Source organism: Acomys minous (genome assembly GCF_964271855.1).
Source record: "Acomys minous genome assembly, chromosome: 4".
Taxonomy (NCBI): domain Eukaryota; kingdom Metazoa; phylum Chordata; class Mammalia; order Rodentia; family Muridae; genus Acomys; species Acomys minous.
Window position 1 is genome coordinate 11,758,481 of NC_140486.1, and position 18,990 is coordinate 11,777,470.

Below are 18,990 nucleotides of genomic sequence, written 5' to 3' on the forward strand. Positions count from 1 at the left end.
CTCCAAGTGCTTCAGCTTTGTGAATTCAGGATCCAGAGACCTCAGTAGGGACACTTGGCATCTGCTGTGACAATGGCTGGATGGACCGCAGGCTCTCTGCAGAATACTAATCACAATGCTCTTCTGCCTCAGGCGGAAGCTTTCTGAGATAAATTGGAACACGAGGGTCTTCTTGTAGGGACCCTCCTACTGATCCCCTGCGGAGCTGGGAAAAGAGAGCAACTTATGGAACTCAGCCAGGTGTAGGGGAGCACACCTGCAATCCCAGCACTCGGGAGGCAGAGGCAGGTGGATCTCTGTGAGTTTGAGGCCAGCCCGCTCTACAAAGTGAGTCCAGGGCAGCCAAGGCTACACAGAGAGACCCTGTCTCAAAAAAAAAAACATGGAAACTCATGTTTGCCTCTTAAGAAGGCCCTGCCTGTTTCTTACATTGTCTTCCATTGCAACATTCAAAAATCCCAATACCGTTTTTTGTTTTTGTTTTGGTGTGTGTGTGTGTGTGTGTGTGTGTGTGTGTGTGTGTGTGTGTGTGTATACTGGCAAGGCTTTACTGAACAAATTAGTCCTGCTCTTGTGGTGATGTAGCACATATTCTCAAATGCGTGCATGTGACTATCACACTCAGCCCAGCAGCAGACTCCCTTATCCCTTCCCACGCTAGAAAGCCCATCTACCCCATCTTTACCAGAGTCACCTACTCTCCTAACTTCAGCACCCCCCACCCCCACCCCTACACTGTTGATTTGTTTTTCCGGAAATGACTTCTACTGAAGAGAAATCATTTTGCAAAGATGAATGACACGTGACAGTAGACATGGGTTAAGTTTTGCTGTCCTTACATAAGTCCCCCGCCTTTAAGTTATTTTCTTATGTGTTTATGCGTATTTGTGTGTGTCTGTGTCTGGATACCTGTAAAGGGCATACGATCCCTGGGAGCTGGATTATAGCCGTTGTGAGCTGAGTGATACAGGTGCTGGGAATCAAACTCAGGACCTCTGGAAGAGCAGCAAGTGCTCTTGACCGCTGAGCCAGCTCTGTAGCCTGTAGCCCCTTTGGCTGTTTACTGTGTACATCAGGCTAGGGCTGCTTTATGTAGAGGAGACGTTTTATATTCAGTATCCTGGGTTACAACCTAGACAGACCCCTGAGTCTTCTGAGGTTTCATAACTTGAGTGGAAGGACTGTTTCCGCCCTCCACCCCCACATCATCCCTGGTCTAAGGTGGGTGGGAGATGCTAAATGGTCAGAACACTTTCCTGAAGGTCTTTGTTCCCTTCCTCAGGACGACGAATGACAGTTGTCAAAATCTCCCCAAGATCAGTCAGAGGTCACGACCCAAAACTTCAGCAGGGAAGACAGGGGACACCAAATCTGTCAAGGAACACCCTAAACAGGTCGAGATGACTGCTTGATGTCGGTAATACCACACTTGCCTGATAAATGGCCTCAAGAAAAATATCTCTGTTTAAAAGTTGCTGTATGATTTAATTAAATTGTAGGGGTCCCTGAATACAGGTGACATTTATTTCAGTATGCTGGAGCAAAGAAATGGACAAATCTGTAGGTTTTCCAGCTCCTCCTCTGGTTCCAGCGCAGAGGGTCGTGGAAGTTGTTGTGCTGCCTGGAAGAGCCTCATAGCTGAGACACAAGTGCAGAAAGCAGGCCTCCCCACCCCAGGCAGGTCTCCTGGTTCCCCAGTGTGTCCCAGGGACAGTCTGAGGGACAGCTGGGCCTTGGCATTTCTGTCTGGACATCTGTAAAGCCCGCGAGGTTCCTCCTTACCCTAGACCTCAGTGTTAGACATCCTAGAAGGAAGGGACGTGAGAGGAGTAGGCCCAGCAAACGTGTGGAACCAATGGCTCCTACCTCAGGAGAGCTACATCCAGAACCTTCCTGCCTAGGACAAAACAGTTTAGGTTTTTGTTTTTGTTTTTTTAAGATTAATTTATTTATTATGTAAACAGTGCTTTGCCTGCATGTACAACTGCAGGCCAGAAGAGGGCATTAGATCTCATTTAGATGGTTGTGAGCCACCAAGTGGTTCCTGGGAATTGAACTTAGGATCTCTGGAAGAGCAGTCAGTACTCTTAACCTCTGAGCCATTTCTCCAGCCCTAACAGTTCATGTTTTAATGAGAAAGGACCAGTGGAAACTGATAAATGGAACAGAAAAAGTTAGCCCTAACAACTAGATGGAAAGAAATGATAGAATTCTATTTGTTTGAAGAGGGTCTATGGCTGTCTTGGGCTGTGCCCAAGGTAGATGGGAGGTGGTTGGGTGACTCTGCTGAGTCCCCGGACTCCGGCCAGCCTTGGCCAAAGGAGAAAAGACAGGCCCATGAGTGGGGTTGGGCTAAGTACAGGTATTTTCCCACGGGTAGGACTACTTAGAACCCATAGCCTGGAGTCTCAGCCTCTGGGAATAGCTCCTTTCTCAAGGCACAGAGACATGGTTTAGAGTCCTGTCAATCTGAACAAAATTGGCCAAGTAACCATTACACAGAAGTGGTATCCAGCATTTGGTTTTATGGGGGAGATGGGCAGTCAGAGCCAGGGTCTCAGCTGCTTGCAGACTAGCTACTCACGGTCTTCCTGTTTCTCCAGGAGAGTATCAATAACATTAAACCAGAGACCACCGAGTTTGGCTTAAACATATCAAAAATCCACAAAGACAGCCCAGAGGAAAAGGCCCACCCACGAAGGGTAAGTAGGATGGAAAGGAGAGTTTGTTTCTCTGTAGAAACAGGAAGTAAAGCACACAACTTTGCCAGACATGAAGGTGAAGAGAAGAAACATTAAAGCTTGGCTGTGAGGTGAGGTGAGAGGGATGTCCCATGGGACTCAGAAGCCCAGAACGTGGTTGTGATCACCTGTTCTTTCTGGAAGGATGACCGAGAGCGACTCTTCTGTAGCGATCAGTCTTTAGATCATTCGCAAATGCAAGTATCAGAAGAGAGACGGTTCCATGTTCCTTTCGGCCTAAACATTCTATGATTATGGGGTGTAATCGGGTGCTAGAGTGTCTGCCCGTCCTTCACAAAACTCCTGGCATCAGAAATGGCTAAGAAAACACAAAGAATCCTAGGACGCTTGCAATAAACATTGGCATGCCACATCATTTACTGAGCCATGGCCTCATGCTCGCTTGCTTTGGGCCTTGCCAAGAGTGGTCGTTGACGCCCCTCTGCTTGGAAGCATGGCTCCAGACTGAAGTTAAATTTTTTTTGTGAACCGTGAAAGGTTGGTTGGTTTAGGGCTGAGCTTAGGGCTTAATAGATATTTCTGTCTTTCCGTTCCTCCCCATTCCTCCTCCCCCCCCCCTCCTCCTCCTCCTTTTCTTCTTCCTCCTCCTCCATCTGGTTTTTTGTTTTGTTTTGTTTGAGTTCACTAGCTAGCATGGAACTCACTATATAGACCAGGCTGGCAACTCAAAGAGATCCACTTGCCACTGCCTCCTGGGTGCTGGGATTAAAGGTGTGCACTGCCAGCTATTTTTACCTTTTTCTGATGCCACTCAGGTCTGGTTTTGTAAAGAATAGTTTGTTCAAGACAAAAGCCTCAGATGGACTGAATGTAGCAAAAGGTAGGGGCAGCAGGCCCTTTGTCAAGGAGGGGCACCTTTCTCTCGGACCCTTGGTTAAGGAGAGGTACCCTCCTGTTGAGGAATCTGCAGACTGTCCTTCCTTAGCTCCTTCTGTCCTGCTGTTGAACCGCGGGCTGCTGGATTAGCTCCGGCCTGCCTTGCAGACAAACTGATCGCTGTGGTGTGTGTGGGAAGGGCTCCCAGGCCCACCCCCTTGCAGAGCACACCTGCCTTAGGGGCTGCACCGGCTTCCCCGCATGCCTCAGGAACTGACTGCTGCCAGAGACATCGGGTCCCTGGTTAGTCCTCACTGCCTTTGTCAAACTCTTAGTCCCCTGTGGTGTGCCTAGCAATTTTGTGGCTTTAGTCTCTTGTGAATGCTTCACATTGATATAAATGGGTGCCTCTGATTGAGTCACAAGAAGGGACTATTTAACCCAGCACTTAACCTTTCAAATAGTCTGGCTATAAATTCTGTTTCTAGTAGGAATGGCTTCAGGGTAAAATGTAGATAGATCCCTGCCCCCAACCCCTGTAGATTTTCAAGTGTTCATGGGCTGAATGACAGTGCCTAGGCTTTTCCCCCAAGAGGGTCTCTTGTCACTAGCTTTGGATTCTGGTACCTTCTATTCTTTGGAGCCCAGGCCTGAGAGCCAGCCTGTTCCAATCCTCCATGGTCAGGCTGTTTATCATTCCTCAAGCCTTAGGCTTTTGTTTTTAATGAGTGAAATGGAAACCATGACACTACCTGTTTTAAAGGTGAGAAGGAAAGAGGAGCCTCCCATTTTTGCCTGCCCTGTAATAAACACTCAGTAAACATTGATGGTTGTAAACATGTCTCATGTGCTCTCTTGATTTCCTTTCCTGACCCTAAGGAGAGCAGTACCAGGAGGATGGGGGATTGTGTTGGCTCCTCTTTGTACTGTGACCAGTGCCTGGCAGAAGCAACTCAGGGGATGTCCATCAGCCAGGCAGGGCAGGGCAGGCAGCGTGCAGTTGCACTTCTTCCACATCCTGGCCAGCCAGGACGCAGAAAGCTGGACTAGAGTCAGAGGGAACCTCCACAGGGCTGCTGGTAGTGGCCATTGTCTGCCAGGCAGGCACCGTATCCCAAAGGTTCTACAACCTCTGAAAAGAGTACCGCCCCCCTCCGGTGCTACTTAGGATTAAATGTTTGAATATTTTGATGCTATGGAGGACATGTCAATCAAACATAATAGCAAATATCTGGGTTTGAGTCCTGGCTCAGCCCTATTAGTCTTGTGGCCCTGGGCAAGTTGCTTAATTCCTCTGGCTCCTAGAACAAAATTAAAAGTCACTCACCACTAGTGGGTGTGATCATGGGCTGAGAACCTAGTACACCTGTTTTGTCCCAGGCCGTCCTCTGCTGGATGATGCATGCAAATGCAGCCAGCACATAGGACCTGTCTCTATCCATGGCCCACTGTGTTCTTCCTGCATGTATAATGCTTTAAAAGGATGTGGTCAGACAGGGCAAGTAGCCATATAAGGAAGCATATCAGTATCAGCAATGCAAAATGCCCATGAATTTTATTCATCTAACTTCATCCTAAAGAATTAGTTTTCTTTTTTACTGAGTCCTGACTTAAACACATCATCTTATTCAGCAATAGTTCAGCTTTCTCTTAAGATGTGAAGTCTGCCTGACTTACATATACAGCCACACAGCTACTAAGGCTACTCTGCTCTTGTGTGTTTATGCCTTAAGTAACCATTGCTCCTTTTTAGGGCCAAATCATTGACTTCCGGGAGCTGCTCTCAGATGCCATCAAAGGAGCCACCAGCAACTTTGCCTTGAACACCTTTGAATGTAACCCAGACCCAACAGTAAGTGACCAAGAAAATGTGCCTCCGCTTTCAGACTGCCCAAACCTAGTGGACCTTCTAGAAGTAGCATTCTGAGGCCGGAGAACTTTGAGATCTAGTCAAAGGTCATAGCAACCAGTCACTGTTTGTTTCGCCAAGATCCTGTTTTTCTTCCTAAATTATGAAGCAGCTTTGTAATGCCAGCCTATCTGTTCCTCTCACCAGGAACGATTGCTGAAACCTCTGAGTGCATTTATTGGCATGAACAGTGAGATGCGAGAACTGGCAGCGGTGGTGAGCCGGGTAAGGTCTGCTATTCAATTCACAAATTTATGGAGGCAGACCAGGGCTCCTGGAGCATTGTGGGTTGCTTCTTTTATTAATAACAATAAATATGATCATTTATTTATAAAGTGCCCCCACTTGCAGAGGCACTCATATTGTTTAGAGGCACAATAATGCATGATAAATAAATTATAGAATCATAAAATTACAATAGAAAAAGCCCACCATCCTACTATAGGGGCCAAGAAAACAGACAGCAAAAAAGATGCCAAAAGGAAGGGACAGGTGAAAGGCTTTCTAGCAGCCCAGAGCCGAGGAAAAAGGTTCTAAGAAAAGCAAGGAGCACACATGCATTTTGTTTAAAATGTCTAGAAATTCAGGGGTCTGGGAGTGTGATGCCTTCATACTTGGAAATTTCAATGAATATAACAAGATTTGCAAGAAAATTTTTACTACCAGGCTATAGATACATCAAGCTTGCACCCTCAAACCTAAAGGCAGTGAAAATTATGGCCAGTGAGACAGCCTTGAAATCAATTGACCTGCATTTGATTTCTAGAGCCTTCTCTTTTTAACCATATGATTTTAGGCAAGATTCTTTTTTTTTTTTTTTAAGATTTATTTATTACATATACAGTATTCTGCTTGCATGTACACCTGCACACCAGAAGACGGCACCAGACCTCATTATAGATGGTTGTGAGCCACCATGTGGTTGCTGGGAATTGAACTCAGGACCTTTGGAAGAACAGCCAGTGCTCTTAACCTCTGAGCCATCTCTCCAGCCCCTTAGGCAAGATTCTTATGATAAGAATAGATTATTGATTACAGAAGACTTTTCTAATTTTTACTGATCTCAATTTAATTGAAGGCTGAAACTGAGATAGGCTCAAGAAGATGCTTGAAAATCACTCAAACAGTTCACAGCAGCCGGAACAACCACGGGAAACTCAGCTGCTCTGTTCAGCCAGCAGAGTCCACTGCACACCCATAGCAGTCATGCAGAGGACCTGCAGATAGAGAGGGTGACTCAGGCCCAGGCCTCGCCTCAAGAGACACTGGCTGCATCCATAGTGCATTCAGAGAGGAAAAGGGTGCAGGAAAGAGTGGAAGAAAAGAGGGAGCTGGAAGGCTCTCAGAATAGAGGTGGGGTGGAGAGAGGGACAGGGTTCTGGAGGAAGGGACCCTGAGCAGTGTCCAGGAAGGAGAATTGGGTAGAGGAGGATGCCACAATAGCATCCCTCTGAGCGCCTAGGCCATCCCGTGTGTTACTGGGTAGTTTGTTTAGTGGGGTGGATGGTGGCAAATCAATGGAGAGGAGAGGTCAGCTATGAGGTGTTCACCAGAGAAGGAGGATAAAGATGAAGCTGGGTCAGGATGCCTGAGGAAGCTTTCCATACCCACAAAATTCTGTCATCTCCTTCCTGGTTTTGCAAAAGGATAACACGACTAAAGTTCAGGCTAGAGCGTGGAAGTGGCCAGAAAGGAATCCACACCGCCAGATGAAGTGGACACTCGCTTTTTTCTTGAGGCCAATGTCATGAGGCAGACCCTGCTGAGCTGTGGCAGATAACTCTGGGTGTATGTAAGGACGAACCTCACAGTGGGGAACTGAAACACTACCTTGTTCAACTCAGCATCAACTCTAGACTGTGGAGAGAAGTGCAACTGTCTGTGATGGTTCAAATATCAGAGTAGATGGCTCTTTGTTGTGTGCCAAGATTTCCTAAGAAAGTCCTTGATAAGACATGTGTGGTCTCCCCAGGTTTGGGAAGCCTGGAGTCAGGTGTGACCTAATTCCTGTCATCCCAGTACTTGAGAGGATGAAGCAGGAGGCCACACAGAATTCCAGGCCAGGGGCACAGACACAAACCTTGGAAGACTGGGTCCTTTCTCCACCACCTCGTCCGACAGTGGATGACATACAGTATGCGTGGCCCAATCATTTCTAATAAATGTGTCTCATTAGAATGGAACTCCTGGTGCCTGGAGGGAGGAAGGTAGACATAGGACCAAAACATCTTATGCCATTTAAAAACAGATCTTTATATATTTGAAACATGTGCACATATCACTTACAACAACAACAACAATAACAACAAGTAGCCAGGCATGGTGGCACACAGCTTTAATCACAGCACTTGGGAGGCAGAGCAGGCAGATCATTGTGAGTCTGAGACCAGCCTGGTCTACAAAACGAGTCCAGGATAGCCAGGGCTACAGAGAGACACCCTGTCTCAAAAAACAAAAACAAACAAACAAACAAACAAACAAAAACACCAACCCAACAAGTAGTTAGAGAAACAGTTTCTGGATTTGTTTTTAGTCAGGATGGTACAAGAAAGGCCCTTTAAAAAGAAAAGTAATACCCTAGACATTGCTTGCCTGAAATCGCTCCTATGGAGAAAGGCCCCTGAGTGACTGTTGAGAGGCATCTTGTGAAATTGAAATTGGGAAACTGTAAATTAGTTATCAGTAAAAGCTACTTAATTGATTACCTCAGGGCGGTTGCTACAGGGCTCTCCTGTATGAGGGGAAACTGCAGTTACTTGGTTGTTGGCCTCCTTGAATGCTGAGAAGCAATCACTCCATCTGGGAGCAGGGAATGCCCTCTAGGGAAAATGGAAATGGGTTTCAGGGGAATATGGGAGCAGTATCTCTTTTATGTAACAAATTAAGAAAGTGTTTACCAGATCAGGAAGCTAGACGGACGGTGATGATCTGTTTTTCATTAAAAACTAATGACATTTGAAGGTATTTTTTTCCTTTTGTTTGTTTGTTTGTTTTTTGACACAGGGTCTCTCTGTGTATCCTTGGCTGTCCTGGACTTGCTTTGGAGATCAGGATGGCTTCGAACTCACAGTAGTCTGCTTGCCTCTGCCTCCCTAGTGCTAGGATTAAAGGTGTGTGCTATGACCACCCAGCTTGAAGTGTTTCTTGACTGTGTTCATAAATGAGCACAGGTTGCTATTGCCTGATGGCAGGCATAGCTCACTGTTGGACCTCCACTAAAAGACACACACACACACACACACACACACACACACACACACACACACACACACACACAACACACACACACACACAGTCAATACCTTCTTCAGGGAAAATCATTGAATATGTTTATACCATTTCTTTGGTGAACTAACCCCAAATTATAATGTATGCATAGGTCTACATTATAATATTCATGAAACATTTTTTTTTATCACCAGCACTTTATATACTATTAAGTCCCATGTTCTTTGCTGCTATGTTATTAGAAGTGGAAGAAAACATTGGTTTTAACAAAATAATGCAACACACATTACAGGACATTTATCTCCATAATCCCAACATAAAGTGGAATGACATTATTGGACTGGACGCCGCCAAGCAGTTAGTCAAAGAAGCAGTTGTGTACCCAATAAGGGTAAGTATGGAAGAAAGCCGTGTTTCTGCTCACTATCAACTGTACAAGCTGTGTCCAGAAGGGAACCCATGGCAGCTTGTCTGTGTATAAGTCAGCCTTTGCCTGGGCCACACATGGTCAGTGCTGGAGCATCAGCCCAGGCTATTCTGTACCACCTCACGTCATTGCCGCCACAGCTCTTGCCGAGGACCCGGTCAGGTTCCTGGCACTCACCTCATGTGGCTCACAGTGCCCATAACTCCAGGGCCCGGGTATCCAGTGCCGCCTTCTGTTTTCCTCAGGCACTTTCATGTGCTTGTGCATACAGAACACATAAATAAAAATAAATATTTTTTAAAAATCACATTCTAGGCTGGGCATAGTTGTACACACCTTTAATCTGAGCTCGTGGGAGGCAGAGGCAGGCAAATCTCTGTGAGTTCCAGGACAGCCTGGTCTACAAAGTGAGTCCAGGACCGCCAGGGCTATTACACGGAAGAACCTTGCCTTGAAAAATGAAGAAAAAAAAGAAAAAGAAAAGACATTCTAAATTGGTTCAAAGCAAGTCTCTGCTCAGTGGTAGCTGATCTAAGACCGTTGTGGCTATACAATTTTTCAAATGCTAAACACTAACCCATTAGCTTGCCTCCCCAACAGTATGCTAAGTGTTGTATGCTAGGAGGGAAGCCTCTCACTTTGTTTCTGTGGATCGTCCCTCAGGTCCCGTCAAGGGCTTTGCGTCAGTTATTTATGAAGACTGGACAGCCACTTCCAGAGCCATGGCCAGCAGGGCCAGCATGCTGTTCTCTTTACCTACTTCTGACTTTTCTACACACTTCATAAAACAAGTGGACGAATAGAAAAGACAGTGCTCTTCAAGAGGGCTGAGGAGATGGTCAGGGTACCACATAGCGTTTGCTGTCTGACAGACTAGCCCACCACTCAGCGCCCTAAAACAATACTCATTAAAACAGATATTCATTTGTCCTTCTGTGGGCGGGCAGTTCAGGTTGGATCCAGCTAGGCCAGCTCATCTGATTCTACACGGTATTATTCGCCTGGTCTATCCCATGCCCAGGGCATCAGCCAGAGTGCCTGGGAAGACCAGGTGAGAAGTTGGGATAAACGTGTAGCCAAAGTCATCCCGTGTGTCCTCCCCCTGTGACGAGCAGGTCCAGTCTTGTTCACATGGTTCTTAGGAAAAGGGAAGGAGGAGCAAATCCTAATGTGTGTGCTTTTGCGTATCTCCTCTCCTATTTGATCATCTTATATTTTCAAATCACTTTTTATATTTCCCAGCATCCTATTAGGCAAGAACAGAGGGCTAGGCCCAGATGCTGGTGGTGGAGAAACACTCCACCTTTTTTTGTTGGGAGCAGCTATACAGAATTTGGGGCTAGCAACTATAATTTCCTAAGGCCAGGATTACATACTCATTAAAAAAAAAAAACCACAGCTGTGTATTACTGCCACTGACTCCATGAACCTCTCAGTTTGGGGTACTTTAATTCTAAGGGCAGAAAAACCATTAAATCAGAAGATGTTTTCCCACCTCTTTCTTCTTTCTGCTGAGATAGGAGTAGGAAATACATTGATATTAGAACCAAGAGAGAAACCATAGCACAAAACTTTTAGAAAGAATGGAACATTTCATTGGCACCCTGGATATGTTATTTTCTCATTGTGGGGAAGCTAACCCATGGCCTGTCACATGTAGGCAAGAGATCTACCACAGGGCTACAGCCCCGCCCCCTTGCTAGATGTGTTATTTCTGAGGTATTATACCTCTATAAGCTATGGTATTGGGTTTGCCAGCAGCACTAGTGAGACACTAAGAACATGTGTAACTTCACTACTGTTTCCCTTTGTCCTGACTTCTACTAGGCCTGTCCAGCTCCTACAAGAATTGAACGTGAACAAATGAAAGACTTGACTGAAATCTGCACACACCCTCTAGGAGTCGGTGTCCCCAGCCTCCACCCCAGGCTCTACCACAGCTCCACGTGGACATGCAGGGTCCCCAGCCTCCACCCCAGGCTCTACCACAGCTCCACGTGGACATGCAGGGTCCCCAGCCTCCACCCCAGGCTCTACCACAGCTCCACATGGACATGCAGGGTCCCCAGCCTCCACCCCAGGCTCTACCATAGCTCCACGTGGACATGCACGCTTAGGAGTTGGTTCTAGACCTCATCCTGGGTTTATGTCTTTACAGTTTTAAAAAGGAGTTAAATGTGCCACATAGAGAACCCAGAGGGAAAGGAAATTGTACGCATAAGAAATAACTATTGTCACGGAAGAGCAAAGCTGCACATACCTTTCTTTTCCTTATTTATTTACTTACTGCTTTTCAGAAGCCACAAAAATTAAGTCAGACATTCTTGCCCATTGTGAAAATGCCATTGGGACAAACATGATACCCGTAGAGAAGAGCACTGTAAAGCGGGCCTGAGCTGGAGAGTGGCTGTTTTGCACTCGCACTCCTGCCCTGCCTGCTAAGGCTGCACAGGCTGGCGTGTTCACGCTCACCTTGTTCTTTGTTCTCAAAGTACCCGCAGCTATTTACCGGAATTCTCTCCCCCTGGAAAGGACTGCTGCTCTACGGCCCTCCAGGTAAACACGCCTTTCTGTTGGCGTCCTACAAGTGCCTGTGTTGTGTGTCGTCCCTCCTCCTCTGCCTGTCAGTGACGCAGGCGGCTCATGTTTACCCTCATGTGTCCCTAGGTACAGGGAAGACTTTACTGGCCAAAGCTGTGGCCACTGAATGCAAAACGACCTTCTTTAACATTTCTGCATCCACCATTGTCAGCAAATGGAGAGGAGACTCAGAAAAGCTTGTTCGGGTAGGAATTCTTAATATTCTTAAATATCAGCTTTCCAGATCACCGAAGTACAAAAGTATGTTAGAGCTTATTTGTTTCAAGGCGATATATATCTTAGGATCCACTTGGATTGTGGCTACCAAAAGCCTAGGAATGGACTGACTATCACATGTGGATTTTAGTCATAGCACCATCAGTAAAGCATGGACTCCCTTCTTTTGGAGTTTTACCAACAGCCCTTTTTTGATTCATGCAATTTAGGAATAAAAGCTAAAATAAAAGTCTCTAAAATGGCCTAGTTTTCCTTTACTCAAGAAACATTCATTATTAAGCATGTACTGTATATCTAGTTAACGTTTAGTGTGAGGCCACTGCTGTGTGCCAGACCTACACTAAGTAGTCTGTGGAGGAACTGAGAGACTTAAAACTTAATTATTCTTTCAGATGTTCTGAGCAACTTTTCTTCCTCTGTGCTCATTGCCTGCGCAGTGTGTTCTTTCCTTGAAAGGCTGTTTGCATCTTTACAGTATCTCATTCCTGGTCCATGGCTTCTCTTACACTATACTGTTTTGCTGTGGCTTCCTGTATTCTTGAGAGAACAGCTGCTTGTGATGTACACCTCACCATGGGGGTTGGGGGGGGGAGGCTTCCCAGAGTCCCGTTAGACTGTTGCCTGCAGTGCAAGGATTGATGAGTAATCAATGCTAAGTGAACGTAAAAATCATTTTCTAAAAGGAAGTTATCCTAAAATACTACCCTGGAATTATGTTCCTTCATAAAACTAATTTCCAAATGATTAGAGACTGCTTAGGAGATGTAATGGATTTTTAAAGTGTTGGTTTAAAAAAATAAAGCTTTACTTATTATTTATTACTTTGACTGTTTATTCACTCATTCCTTTTCTGGGGATTAAATACAGGCCTTGCGCATGTCAGCCAAGTGCTGCAACACTAAATAGGTCCTTAATCCCTTTATATTGTTTTCAAGTTATTTCAAATGTTTAAGTTTTTATGAATTTTTATCACCCCCTCAACACTCTCTTTCCTGTTGTTATTTTGTTTATTGTGGCGGCGGTGGTGGTGGTGGTGTTTTGACAAAGACTTTTTGTATATGTAGCCCCGGCTGGCCTTGAACTCATGATTCTTCTACCGGGATTACCTCATTCTCCTAGGTGATGGGATTATGAGCATACACCACCATGCTAACTCAGGTCACATCCACAGGCCCCTGGTTTATCTGCTTCTTCATATGTGGATTCTTGGGGTTCTGAGAGTCAATTAACCACAATCATTATCAACTGAAAACTCTTTGGGACGTGTGCTTTTAATTTCTGTGTGTTGAGTAACCGTAAAACAACTCCCAAAAGACACCCCCCCCCAATAGTCCAGATGCATGTCCTGTCATGAAACGTGTTTTGAATCCTAAGCACAAGACATTGAAAAGTGCTCAGAGAAAGAGGTGTTCAGAGAAGGATGCCAGGCTCTTCGGACAGGCCTTAGGTGGAGATGTGGGAATATCATCAACAGACATGGAGACGGAGTGGTTTCTTGTGTTGAGTGGCTGCAAATGCCAGATCACAAGAACACCTCTTTTCTGAGAGCATTTTCTTTAGTTTAGGTTTTTCTTTTTCTGCTTTAGTGTTATTTTATCAGAATTCTCGGAATGAGGCAATGATCCCTCCCCCGGCTTCCCATCTCCTTTACCTTATGTTTAAAAGAAACAGGCTTTATGAGTAATGCATGAAAGCGTATATTTCTTTGATTTGGAATGTGTGAGCTCATATTCTCTTGCTCACACGCCAGGCACTTCACTGACTGAGCCATCTCCCAGGCCCCTAATGTGAGCATTTTGCAGATTACTTTAGAATATACTTGTATTTCTTTTCTCTGATGAGAAATGCGCTTTAATTTAAACATTTGAAAAATATTTAAGGAGAGCCGGAAACCTCTGCTGGTCTTGAAGGCTCTCATCTTATTTCCTTCTAGAAGTTATTTTTTCCTTGTTTTTGAGATTTGGGAAGATCCCCAGCTGAAGCATTTCAGTCATTCTGTCAGCTCCTTCCCGTAAAGGATGTTAGAGAAAGGAAACCCTTCAGGACCTTCCCCTAAATCACAGACGTGTTTTCTCCCATTTGCTTCTCTTTCTATTCCAATTAAGGAGTTATTTATAGGGAACCTTTGGGCTGCGAATCTCCCCCCTCTCCTAATGCTCCTGCTCTTAGGAGCTGCGCACCGCTGAGCAGTGGAGTGGTCTCTTTAGCAAATGCACACACCTGTTGAGGATTACGTCTTCTTCCCCCTTGTATGATTTAACTTCCTCCACCTCTGGACGTTTTGGGCTAACGCTTCTAGAAGCACTTACCAGGATTCTATTTATCCTGTGGGGATGGAAACCCACTAATCTGAGCAACATGGAGACCTGCACCCGAAGAGCAGGAGAGGCTCTCTCTGGGTCTCTGACACCTGAGTGAGCTCCTTAACACTGGGGAAGGTCGGATCTGGGTTCTAGTGTCTTCTTCATCGGATAGATTGCTGCTGTTGTAATCACCGTTAGCACCAGGTACAGTTGGGCTTCTCGTTCTGTGACAAGGAAGGAAAGTTACGTGCTTCTGATTGTCTGGTCTCCCTGTATCAGAGAGAGGTCAGTGATACGTCCCCCAGCACTGCCCTGTCGCATGACTTTTCCTGGGGAGGTGTGAACAACGTGTATCCAACCCAGATAGGGCGCTGGTAACATACGAAATAAATGGTTCTACTCCAGTCTTATTACTCAACCAGTGGATTATTGGAGCATGGACAAGTGGTCATATAAGTAAAAGTATCTGCATCACCAAAAGGCCCACACAACATAGAGGTGATCCATGGAAGCTGCGTACATGCTGCTGCCTGAACAACATACAGGAAGCTCCCACCAATCACAGAGTTTCCTCTCAGACCAGTTATTCACCTTTTTACAACCATGGGGATCAGCCTTGTGAATCTTGTGTTTCAGCAGTTCCCGAAGCCTTGTAAATTCTCTTTATCCCCCTAGCCTGTAAATTCCCTTTACTCTCTGACCCTTCTAAGTTCCCTTTATTCCTGGAACCTTTGAAATGCTCTGTATTCCTTGAGGCTTGTAAGCTCCCTTTACTTCCTGAGCCTTGTAAAGTTCCCTTTTCTTCCTAAGTTTAGTAATTTCCCTTTATTCCTTGAGCCTTGTAAATTCCCTTTACCCCCTGAGCCTTGCAAATTCCATTTGTTCTTGTATCCTTGTAAGTTCCCTTTACTCCATGAGCCTTGTAAAATCCTTTATTCCCCAAGCTTTCTAAGTTCCCCTTTGTTTTCTCGAGTCTCTTTAGCTTCCCTCCTTTGTCCAGGAGGGACTAAACTAAAGGAAATAGCTGCACACCATCTTTCTTTCAGTTTTTGAGAAGGAGCTGGGTCCTCTGAATGAGGGTTCTGTGAACGAGCAGCGCTGACACATCACCTTGGGCTCACCATACCCTGAGTCATGGGGAAGGTGAGGGCGTTCCTCCTCAGTGACAGGGAGGCTCAGAGGGATATTATGCTGCTGCCACTCCTGAAAGCCACACTCTAGCTTTCCCCCTCTTATTTAGTTTGTGATGCTTGCCTAACGCTAAGTGACACAGAGAATAAATCTCCCATGGCAACAGAAGAATATCTTTCTTGAACCTCTGCTGCATTCTCCAATCAACAGTGAAGAACTGTATATGGTGCTCAAGAGATCAGTTGCAGGATTAAGGGGGGAAAAAAGATTTAGGTCTTGATGCTGTTCACCACCACTGTGTCTCCCTGTTGAGTTCTTTACTTTGTTTTTATGTCTGTTCTTTTGCTGGCTGCTTTCTTGTTCTTGTTCAGTCTATAATGTTTTACTCTGGAACGGAACATCTTATTCAATCAAGAATTGCTTTTAAGGATCAGATCCTCCAGCGTTTGGGCGGCAGGGTAGGAGGATCACCAGGAGGTCAGCAGCCACCCGAGCTTCCGCTGTCTCAAAACAGCAGCAAAAACCTAACAACGATAACAAACAAACAAAGGAGAAAATGTGCGAAGAGCCAGATCCTAGCAGGCAGTGTTGAGGTGGGCTGAGGGCCTGTGGAGTCACGTGGAGAGCAGAAAAGGACATTTCCAGCTTGCTATCCACGACTTTCCTTTTCCTACACTCTTTCCTTCTGAGAACAACCCTGTTGTCCCCAAACATGAAAGGGGGAAGTTACTGGCTGATCTTATAAATCCTAAGGACATTTATGTCCACATGGAACTTGTTACTGGCAGGATGTCCCCAGGGGTTAACTAGGCAGCCGGGAGCTTGAGAGATGAATTTTATCTTCAGTTCTCACAATTATCACTGGGAACCGTGAACCTTGAAACACGTACTTTCTTTGGCTAGAATTTTATCAGATGACAACTGGAAATAAGTGGACCTCACCCAACCTCCTGGCCTACAACTAAGGAGAAATAGTGGTGGCTGTAAACGTGCCTCACGAGTACCAGTGTAGGATGGGTGCTCACTAGTTCAACAATGCTAAACTTTTAATCTGGGAGCATTTGCGGACTAAAGTTCAAGTGTATGATGAGGACTAAAGAGAACATAAATTCAAACCTGTCCTTGCTTTTCAGGTGCTGTTTGAATTGGCCCGCTACCACGCCCCCTCCACCATATTTCTGGACGAGCTGGAATCTGTGATGAGTCAGAGAGGCAATGTTCCTGGGTAACAGACAGGGTTTTAGTTTTTTTTGTTTTGTGTGTGTGTGTGTGTGTGTGTTTGTATGTGTGTGTACGTGTGTGAGTGTATGTGTATGTATGTGTGTGTGTATATGTGTGTATGTGTGTGAGTGTGTGTATATGTGTGCATGGTGTGTAAGTATGTGTGTATATGTGTGTGTGTGTGCTGAGTGTATGTGTGTGAGTATGATCATTTCTCTTCTTTTTAAGTGTATGTGATGGTCGGAAGCCCATCAACATTTACCAGCAGAATGAGCCTATTAATAAGCCCACACATTTTCTGCAGACACATGAAAAGGTCTTTAAATTAAATCCTGTTAACTGAGTAGCTGATTTAAATAGTTTTTATAACCGGAGGAAATATCACCCTCCTTTCTCCCGTCCCCGCAGAGTGGCTGTCAGGCCTCAAAATCAGCCAGCCACAGGATCCCAGGCTGCCAGAAGGCCTGGCTGCCTCAGAATACCCTCCTTTGGAGCCAGAGGGCTGCCCATGGGGATGGGCACCAGGCTCACTCGTGGGCACCAGGCTCGCCAGTGGGCACCAAGCTTGCCTGGGGGTACCAGGCTTGACCAGGCTGGGCTACTTCTGTATTTCATTCTCTAGAGGCCATCCTCCAGGCCGAGGAAACGGGTGATTCTTTGACATCTGTCACAGGCATTATTTCTAAAGATTATCAGAAAATGTCCCCATCAGGAAGGGGGACCTCTCCATTATAAACACTTTTGGGTTATGCTTTCAAAAGGCCAAGTAGGGCCGGCCGTGGTGGTGCACGCCTTTAATCCTAGCACTCAGGAGGCAGAGGCAGGCGGATCTCTGTGAGTTTGAGGCTGGCCTGGTCTACAAAGTGAGTCCAGGACAGCCAAGACTACACAGAGAAAGGCCAAGTAGGGTTGTTTGCTTGCCTGCCTGCTTAGTTTTAGGAGTGTGTATGGCATGTGTTATGTGTGTGCTAGTGCATGTAACGTGTTTTTTTGTGTGTGCATGTCTGTGTGAGGTATGTGACATGTGTTATGTGTATGCGTATGTATGTGCTGGTATAGATAACATTGTGTTTATGTGCATGTGTGTGTATATATATGTGGTCATGCATGTGTATGTGTATATGTATATATATACGTGTATGTATGTATAAGTGTGTATGCATGTATATGTGTATGTATATGTGTGTATGTACATATGTGTGTGTGCATGTGTGTTTATGTATGTATGTGTATATGTGTGTGCCTATGTCTGGCTCTGTATGTGTGCTGGATCAGATCCTCATGCTTACACAGCAACATTTTACCAGCAGAACCGTCACCTGAACCCCCATTTTTAAGTTTTAAAATTTACTTTAATTGTTTGAGAATTTCATACAGTATATTTTGAGCACATTTGCCCCCAATTACTACCTTTAATTTCTCCAGATACTCCTTACCTCTGACTTCATGCATTCATTTAAAAAAAATTCCTTTAAGAACTCATTGACTGATTTGTTCTATGTACTTCTGAGCGCTGGGCCATCTGCTGGAGCACAGCAGACTTAGTGGAAATCCCTCCCACTAGAAGCCATCAACTGGGCTTCTCAGTGAGTGGTGGAGGCTCACAAGCCCCTTTCCACTACACGCCGGAATGCTGATTAGCCTGACCTTGGGCATGTCTGCAGCAGCATTCACTGCTGTGAGGTTGTGAACATAGAGGTCCTGCCGCTGCCCAAAAGCTGCTGTTTCACTCAGTTCTCCCTGACCTCTGGCTCTTTGTCCTTCTACTCTGTCTTCTGAAATGGGAAGGAAGGGTGTGGCACAGAGCTGTCCCACGCGGGGCTGAGCACGCACGCCCGTCACGTACAGCCTGCATGCACTTTGGCCAGCTCGGGTTTCTGCATTGACCGCTATCTATAGCACTAGGCAGCTACTCTGCAGGTTGCGAATGGAGAGCACGGTTCTATACTATGTCCAGTAGCAAAATGACAGTAGTAGGTTCACCCTGGGGCCATCAACTCCCAACCTTGGGTACTGGCTAGATTTGCAGCACCAAGCGTGCACGTCCTCCAGGGAAGGGGCCATGAATGCAACCAGAAAGCAGTTGCTTACCCCCATAACATCACATGACTGTTGCTGTACTGGTCATTATTGGGGTTTATAGCATTCACAGTTGGATAGGGCTGTTGATTCCCAAGCTGGGCATAGTGAGCACGCCTTTAGTCCCAGTACTCAGGATGCAGAGGTAGGTGGGTCTTTGTGAGTTCAAGGCCAGCCTGGTTAACTTAGACAATTCCAGGACAGCCAGAGAAACATAGTGAGACCCCCATCTTGAACAACAACAATGACAGCAGCAACAAACTGTTGCCTGTCTCCCCCCCCCCCACCCCCCGCCAG

The 18,990-nt window shown here is 45.8% G+C and overlaps 1 protein-coding gene across 3 annotated transcripts in view; it reads left to right on the forward strand.

The window, feature by feature from the left end:
• The window catches only part of KATNAL2 (katanin catalytic subunit A1 like 2), a 79,735-nt gene that overhangs the window by 37,628 nt on the left and 23,117 nt on the right, over positions 1-18,990 (forward strand). For all 3 annotated transcript variants that reach the window (XM_084779566.1, XM_084779567.1, XM_084779568.1), the window contains exons 5-12: positions 1,283-1,394; positions 2,604-2,702; positions 5,332-5,430; positions 5,635-5,712; positions 9,008-9,106; positions 11,635-11,698; positions 11,810-11,928; positions 16,527-16,618. In XM_084779566.1, the coding sequence (XP_084635692.1) occupies positions 1,283-1,394; positions 2,604-2,702; positions 5,332-5,430; positions 5,635-5,712; positions 9,008-9,106; positions 11,635-11,698; positions 11,810-11,928; positions 16,527-16,618 (762 nt within the window). The remainder of the gene's footprint in view (positions 1-1,282; positions 1,395-2,603; positions 2,703-5,331; positions 5,431-5,634; positions 5,713-9,007; positions 9,107-11,634; positions 11,699-11,809; positions 11,929-16,526; positions 16,619-18,990) is intronic.